Genomic DNA, 8,614 nt, shown 5'->3' with positions numbered 1-8,614 from the left:
TTGTGTAATGTACTGTAGTTACTGTCAACGTCCCATTAAACTGCCCTCCAACAATGTAAACTGTGAACAGCCGTTGGGCGGTGCAGTGTCGTAGGTTTGAATTGCTTTATTTGGTGAAACATATATGTTTAACATGTGAAACAAACATTATTTCACTGACATGAGGTGTAATCCGGAGTTCACAGGTGACCCGCCCTGAGACGTTCAGGAGACTGCCTTCTTTTGCTGTTAAATGCCTAAAAGATTTAAAAAGACGTTGTTGACGACATTTACAACTATTGAGTCAAATATAAAAGGCAACAAACACAAAGGAATGAAGCTTAGATTTTGACGTACGTACCCTTAAACCCGTGGGTGTGCATGCATGTTGTTAAATGTAAATAATTGTTTGAGTAGCTGATATTAAACCCGACAAAAAGATCATTCTGTGTGTCAAATATTATAGAAACTTACAAGAGTGCGAGTCGGGCTGAGGGAGCGAGAGCGCGCTGGGCTGTCATTCCTGCTCTGACTTCTACTCCACTGCAAACAAAACAAAAACAAACTCAACACCAGCAAACACGCGAGCCCTTTAATGCTCTTACTGTACATTATTCTCCAGAGAACACTTTTATCAGTGACTACATGCACACTCATATTCTACTATTATTCAGAGTATGACAATATTCCTAATTTGGTATGGCTCATGTAAACATCATATTCTGTTTGGATATTGTGAATTATTCTGAATGGAGAATTTTCAGATTAAAACATGTGTGATATGTGGATATTATTCTGGGTTTAGGAGCATTCTTTGGACATGTCTACAGCTCATTCACTATCAGAGACTCAATGGAGGTTTTTACGTCTCTCTCCTGTTTACCACCAGCTCTGTGCGTTGAACACAAACCAACAAACAACAGTTAGTAGAGCTGGAGTCGAGATGATGTCCAGAAGAACAGAAGGTTCTCCTTCTGTTCTTCTGGACATCATGAAGGACTTGGATATCAAGAGATTTCTGAATATGAACAAATATCTCAACACCGACATTTTAGAGGAGTTTGTTAGTATATATTAGTAGAATATTGCATGTAAACGTAGTTAATCTTGATGCGTTTGTAGTATTTTAGAGTCAGTACCACAGCGCCCCGTCGGGTCACAGCCTCGCCCTTCACCACCACAGCGTCTCCTTCCACCAGAGCCGGCCACACGTGGTACATCACCAGAGGAGCCGACAGCTCGGAGTCATAGCTGCGACGGTACCTGCAGACAGAGAGGCAGGGGACAGAAAACAAGAGGGTGTGAGGGGGACATCTACTGGCAGAGATCGGCTGTAGTTCTGAGGGTGATGTGTTTCACAATGATTGCACGGTTTATCTTGGATCAAATCATTACAGGATAAAATGTGAATCCCCGGATAATTAAATGTTCATCTGTAAGTTTCTGTCGTAGTCCCAGTAATAAGTGTTCATAACGTTTACTGAAATATCATCATATGATGCACGTGCATGAAAATAGATCCTAAATATCTTCTAAAGTTTGATTCTGCTGGCAAAATATTACAAACGCAAAAGTAGATCTAAGGTAAACAAATCTCCTGGTTTTCACTCATTTAAAAATGTATTTAAAAAAATAATTGTATTTTAAGTAATCCCTTCTGACACACTTTTAGAGGACACTTCTATAAGAGAGACTATCCTTATTTTCTATTTAATTCATTTTGATTATTTTAATTCCTAATTTAAATGATTGGCTTTTATCAGTTGGCCCATTTATGGCAGTCATGTTCTCAGATGTAATGTAATGTTTTTTTCAACTAATATGTTATATATTATGATAAAAAATATTTTATTAAATAGGCTCTAAAAAGTAATAAACTACTTTATTTCCTTACATTTCACCGGTGTAAACAGACGCACACTGGCGTTGTAATCGCAGTACAATAATAATAATAGACTAATAATGACCGTGCATAATATTTTGTTTTCTTTAGTGATTTTTTAGTTTTTTGCTGTGGTGGCAAAGATGTCACCAGCAGAAACACTGTGCTGCACATTTGTTTGGAACATTAACTTAAACTCTCTATAGACTATAGACTTTGGGTCGCCCTGTTACAGACACAGTAATGTACAAAGGACTGACTTTCTGTCTACGTAAAGTTCCCCATCACTTGCGAAGGCCAAGTCGAGCGGTGGGTCCAACGTCTGCATGGCGAACGCCACCCTGCAGGTCTCCCTGATCAGGGTGCTGATGAGGGCAAAGTCAACCTCTGGCGGGAAAGAGATCCGAGGGTTCATGTTCATGGCGTTGATCACATCCTGTAGAGATAAAAACACACAAGACGGAAGGCCTGAACTTATTCAGCATCAAACAAAACTACAGTTGTGTGTTCGTAGATGCTGCAGAGGACACATGGGAGAAGTGTTAGATTCCTACATCGATGCTGGCCTGAACGTCAAAGAGGTCCAGGTTTCTGACGATGTAGTCCACGGCCGTTTCCTCTGGACTCTCCAGCCCGAATCGGGACGGGGACAACGTCTTCTTCACGCGCAGCTTGAACTGACGGTAGGCCAGTTTTGCTGTCTGGAAGGATTCCTGACACGTGATAACATGGAAAGAAAGAACATCTTAAAGTCTATTGTAAGTGACGAAGACGAGTTGTAAAGTTTACAAAAGTCCAAAATAAGCCGTGGAGGAACAAACCGTAACATGTGGAACAACTCAAATAATCACACTTATGTTGTAATTCATTACCATCTTGCTTCTCAGAGTAATCGCAGGACGTTGCATTGAATGGTGCATTCAAGCTCTACTCAGTAAACATGAGAATTGGGCAAAGGTAAACTTTAATGCTATCGTGATGTGTTCAAATGTAAACTCGAATAAATCCAGATGTTTTCACGGTAATATAAATAGTTATTAGAGATGAATTATCAGCTGTTTAACTTCTTAACACTATAACTCTAAGCAGCTGACAAGATTTTCTTTAGTCAAATAAAAACTCGAATTTCGTGTTTTCTGCAAATAAGCACCATAATTGACAATAATGTAGTAAGAGGAGAACATTTACAATTGTTGTCTCTCTACATTGACTTTGGGATGGTTGAAATGATGTCATACAGTTGCCATTCTAGGTCTCAGAAGCATTTATAATGACTTTTTAGGAAAAACAAATATACTGTCATTTGGGGTCCAATGGATCATAAAAGTCACGGTTCGGATCGAATCCGCACAAAAGAAAAAAGGAGCGAATATAACTTTTTTAGAGATCAATCCCAATCATTGGTGATCCATACTGGCATATACAGATACATGTTGTTTTGTTATAGCAGCTGATCTACAAGACTCCAGACCTTTTTATTTAGTAAAACCATCAAAACTTCTTTGAAAAATGTCTCTGTTATATTTATCTATAGCGTTTAATTTCTTCGTAAAAACACACAATTCAAATTATTTGGAACTAGAAGATTTCTATTGCAAAAAAAATAAATCATTAATGGTTTTGATGTATGAGGTATTATAAGCTGTTCAGAGCTAGTGTTAGGAAGTTAAAGGGGTCATAACTTTCGCTCTAATATTTTATATTACTGTGAAAGTATCTCCTTCAAACAACTTAATGTCACACTGTGATGGTTAAACTGTGAAATTCATCTGCGGTTCACATGCGATCTGTACGGATCACCGATCGACAACATACCGTTACACCACTAACCGTGATATATATACCGGTACCGTCTATACTGTGATTTAACCTTTAGGCCGTACCGCCCAGCCTTAAGACCAGCCAAAGAACTTGGCCGTCAAGATAACAGATTTGGCGCTCGTTTTCCCTGCATGCACTTCTTCTGATTGCTCTAAAAATACGTAAGTCGTACCACGACAGCGATGAAGATGATTTTCTGGACCATCTCTAGGTCGACGATGTAGTGTCGTAGCATGCTCTGGGCCTCCAAACGCTCCACGGCGTACAGGTCGCTGAAGCGAGACACGAGGCGGGCGTAGCGAGAGGAGCTGGTGAGCTGAGCTCTGGTGGGCGACTCGCTCCTCGTGGGGCTGGAGGAGCGACTGAGCCTCGACATCGGGCTCGGAGAGCGACTCCTCGACAACCTGAGTGAGAGAGATGGAGAGAGACGTTATGTGCAGTGGTGTCTGTCTGTCTGTCTGTCTCTTTGTCTGTCTGTCAGGCTCGGAGAGCGACTCCTCGTGTGTGTGTGTGTGTGTGTGTGTGTGTGTGTGTGTGTGTGTGTGTGTGTGTGTGTGTGTGTGTGTGTGTGTGTGTGTGTGTGTGTGTGTGTGTGTGTGTGTGTGTGTGTGTGTGTGTGTGTGTGTGTGTGTGTGTGTGTGTGTGTGTGTGTGTGTGTGTGTGTGTACACCTCTCCTGCATCATGGCCTTCTCTGTGCTCAGGTAGGACACTTCGTCTCTCAGCAGGCGAATCTGCCGCTCGTACTCGTCGAGAGCCTCCAGCTTCTTCTTATAAACCTCCACCTGCTCGTATGCGGATCGCAAACTGAAACACAAGACACGCTTCACATCAACAGAGGAGCACAGACTTTATGTTGCATTTGAAAACAAATATAGACACTTTATTATGTTCGTAAACGTGGTGACGGGGTTAAGACGTTGTCTGAACACGTGAACTAACGCTGGCTAGCAAGTTTTGTTGGGTTGGTTTCGAACAATGGCTAAAGAAAATATATATTTCTCAAATTATGTAGAGTCACTCACTTTACTAGAACCCAGAAAAAGTCAAAAAGAATCTTATAATAACTGCTAAAGCGTTTCAGAGTTTAGCTTATGCTAACTGCAGCCAAAGGCTCACAGCTACGGTTAGCAGAAGGCTAATCTATTAGCAACATTTCTCCCTAATAGTTTAGCCTATTAGCAACTTGCTGCAGTTGAGCAGCCGTGGCTAAAGATTTATTACCAACAGTTTTTTCTCTATCTCTGAAACATTTCACAGATATTGTAGTTTGTAAAATTTGACATATTTCAATGTTTAACTTCTACACTAATCTGAGGGGGTTCCTGTTTTCCGATAGTCTTTTCTTTTTCTTGTTTGCAGCTGCTAACAGCGTGACGTAAGCAGGACGTCGGCTGTAAAAGGGTCTATATTTCTGCAGTATTTCACTATCACCCACTCTGCTCTCAGTTGTAGTATTTCGTCTTCGGTGGCCAGCAGAGTGGTTGCTGATTTGCTCTTCGTCTCATCCAGTTCCTTCTGAGCATCGACCAGGCTGTTAGAACAAGGTGAGAGGTATAAATGGAAATAACATGTGCAAGCAAAGTTTATATACGATACGGTTACATTGAATTAACGATAAATTATCATATTGAGTTATCGCCCAGCACTCCACTTAAAAGAACATCAAAACCCATCTATCTCTATGAGCCTATGCACCAAATACAAAACTTATGTATTAATTGAATTACCAGAAAACGTGCTATATCATGATATATATTGTTATAGGGTTATGAAATGACCTGTACTGAGATTTTGGCCGCATCGTCCAGCACTAAGTGTGATTTATTACGTCAAATGATTCCCGTTTGGTCTGAAAAGACCTTGAGACTCACTCTGCTCTGGTGGAGTCCAGCTGCAGGCGAGTGGAGCTCAGCTTCTGCTTTTCGCTGTCATGGGAGGCGGAGAGATCCCTGATCCTCTTGTCCTTCTCCACCGAGTCCTGATGACAAACGATGATCAATAATACGCAGTAACCACAAAACCAGATGGCCAGAAAAGAGGGGAAGGATTTGAATTGGTTGAAGGAGTTTTTATGTAAATTCCATCTGCGGGGTAGTGTTGATTTTGATTGATTCATCAATAAGATATTCTGTGTTATTAAACATGGTCACGGGTGATGTCACCTGGATGAGCTGCAGACTGGTGTCATCGGTGACCGAGGTCCCCGCCATTGAGAAACAGGTCCCAAGCCACGGCAGCAGGCGCGTTTTGAGAGTGTCGACTCCAGCATAGTGTCCGCCTGACTCAGGGGAGTAAAAACAGAGAGTGTGTGTGTGTGTGTGTGTTGAATAGCTCACACCCGATTATAACCTTTGTAACATAGACTGTTTATAAGAAGTGGACGTAGTCGTCACCCATTGGTTTGTGGACTGACGTTTTTAAAGCCTCAAGGTCGCCGTCGCCATGATTGTTTCTTTGCCGCCAATTAACAGAAGTGACCATATCTGGACTGAGGAGGAGTGACGTAGAGACGCCGTATACGTCTCTGGTAGAGACCTGTCAATCACCGTGTAGCCCCGCCCTAAAGCATCCCCTGCTTTATGGTCTGTGTGACTCTAAATGGACCATAATGTACTAAATGAACATCATGCTGTATTGAAGAAGACTTGAAACTAGAGATTGAGACCATAAACTCATGTTTACAATGTTTACTGAGGTAATAAATCAAGAGAGAAGTAGAGTCATTTTCTCATAGACTTCTATACAACCAGAGGAGTCGCCCCCTGGTGGACACTAGAGAGAATGCAGCTTTAACACATGAAGCATTGGCTTCACTCTGACAAAAAAAAGTCTAAAAGTGAAGCTCACCTTCAGCAGCCGTGAGGTTGAGGATGGCGAACAGTTGGCCCTGGATCTTGGCGGAGAGCTCAATCAGCTCACAACATCTATTTAGATTCTGGTCGCAGGAAATGATCTGGAGGGTAAATACGACAAACGGGACACATCTTTTAATTTCTGTCAATGAGATCTTCCCCCTCTATTGCCACATTTAAAACCTGTCTAAAACCCCATCTCTCGTCTTTAGCCTTGTAATTATCATCATGAAGACATGCCGCAACTCACTCTGGCTTTTACTTGTTTGTACTCTATTTTGTTTGCAATACTGTTGTGGTTTTATCAATATGTTCTATACTTTTATTAATATTAATTATCTTATTTATGTCTGATTTTTCATTTGATCCTTCCTGTGTTTTTTTATTTGATCTCTTTGTAAATCACTTTGGTCCACATTTATTATCTTGTTTTACATTAACTGCTGACTCCTCGCCACTATTAACCGGCCGGTAGAGGACGCAAAGTAATCAACAACTGCTTCAGTTTGGACTCTTGCAGGCCTAGGTAAGACAATGTATTTATGTATGTACTTAGCAAGTGACACAGTAGGAGGAAGGCTAGTTAGCTGTTAGCTAACAGGGCTAATGTAGCTAACGGAGCTAACAGCTAGCGGAGCTAAACACACAGCAGGACTCGTACTCTGTAGTCAATGTTGCTTTATCGGCATTAAAGTTTCAGAGAAAACTATTTTTTTTCAAAGCATCAAAACAAAAAAAGGTACACAATAATATGCATATTAATATTAACACCATGAACACAGTGAACTGCAGTTTAGCTGCATGGAGCTGGTGCAGACAGCTGCACAGATTAAAATGAGTGCATCTGTTTAAACGTGCAAAGAGTGAAAGAAAGCGTGCAGCCTAAATGGAGGTTTGTATTCATTCAATCAAACATTTCAGCAGTGGTCGTTGCAGACAGATCTATAGAGATCTATATTCTACTGAGGACACTTTTCTAGTTCTTCAAATGTGCTCTATAAATAAACATGACTGACTTGAATGAATATATATATATATATATATATATATATATATATATATATATATATATATTCTCTTATAGTATAACTTGCAATAAAAAAAACCCACAATTTTTTAGGTTTAGACGATTACTTCCGGTCCCCCTCCCCGTCGGATTTCTCCCGGAAGTGACGTGACCATCTCAACAGTAGAAGATCTTTGGAACAGTCCAACCGGTAGCCATGGCGACTGGCGTCCATAGCAACCAAACTCAAAAAAATCAATGTGATCTAAAGGAGAGCATTCCTTCACTGTTATATTTCAAGATGAGCTCGTGCATCATTTAAAAAATATTTAATTATACGTAATTCAAATAACAATAATACAAAATAAAATGGTGAAAAATAATCACCAGTCAACCAAAACATTTAAGTATTTCTGCAGGAATAAAACTCACATTTAAAGTGAATGATTATTAAATAAAAACAGGTAAAAACAAATCAAATAAAATGGTGAAAAATAGTCAGGAATATGTAAACAAAGCAAGTCATTTCTGCAGGAATAAAACTTAGATTTAAAGTGAATGATTATTAAATAAAAACAGGTCAAACATTTCTGCAGGAATAAAACTTAGATTTAAAGTGTACACAAATGTAGCTTTAAGCCACTGATAACCGTGCTCGGGTCAGATTCAGCTCGGGTCAGATTCAGCTCGGGTCATTACTAACGGATGAACTTACATGGTAGTCTTTGTGCCAGCTCTCCAGCTTGTCCTGCAAGACGGTGAAGGAGGAGGTATTGGTCAGTCTCCTCAACGTGTCGGCCATGATCCGTGTCCACTGATACTCTTTTTAAAGTAACCCGGAGGAGGAGGACAATGACAATCTCTAAAGAGGAGTTGCAGTAAAACTGTTTATACGACGCAGATGACGAGCACCGCTTCAGTTGTGGCAACCGTGGAGCACGTGTCCTCTTTAGGCTTCCGTTCTCCCTGTGGTTGAAAATACCGATCGTAACGTCACACTGTCAAACGACACCAGCTCGGTAACAGATATAGATGATGTTGTTCCGCCTGTTATGGATTAAATCCGATTATAA

General features: G+C 40.6%; 1 protein-coding gene across 1 annotated transcript; it reads right to left on the bottom strand.

The window, feature by feature from the left end:
- Positions 1-8,343, bottom strand: spata18 (spermatogenesis associated 18). The gene is made up of 12 exons (XM_076088520.1): positions 8,257-8,343; positions 6,531-6,636; positions 5,846-5,961; positions 5,555-5,661; positions 5,119-5,214; positions 4,353-4,487; positions 3,855-4,086; positions 2,416-2,574; positions 2,122-2,297; positions 1,119-1,242; positions 454-522; positions 1-236 (listed from the first exon to the last, which is right to left on the bottom strand). The coding sequence occupies exons 1-12, from the start codon at positions 8,341-8,343 to the stop codon at positions 180-182; spliced, it is 1,464 nt and encodes a 487-aa protein (XP_075944635.1). The 3' UTR covers positions 1-179.
- Between the last annotated feature and the right edge of the window lie 271 nt (positions 8,344-8,614).

Source organism: Anarhichas minor, unplaced genomic scaffold, assembly GCF_050575085.1.
Source record: "Anarhichas minor isolate MPS153535 unplaced genomic scaffold, ASM5057508v1 ptg000010l, whole genome shotgun sequence".
NCBI classification, from domain to species: domain Eukaryota; kingdom Metazoa; phylum Chordata; class Actinopteri; order Perciformes; family Anarhichadidae; genus Anarhichas; species Anarhichas minor.
Note: the sequence above shows the minus strand (reverse complement) of the source record. Positions and strands in the feature narration are given on the sequence as shown.

Excerpts from the sequence above, each read along its gene's own strand:
- spata18 (XM_076088520.1), bottom strand. The coding sequence starts at position 8,343 with ATGGCCGACACGTTGAGGAGACTGACCAATACCTCCTCCTTCACCGTC. Across the intron at positions 6,637-8,256 it reads GCTGGCACAAAGACTACCAT|ATCATTTCCTGCGACCAGAA; the intron begins GTAAGTTCATCC and ends TTTACCCTCCAG. Across the intron at positions 1,243-2,121 it reads GAACTTTACGTAGACAGAAA|GTACCGTCGCAGCTATGACT; the intron begins GTCAGTCCTTTG and ends CTCTGTCTGCAG.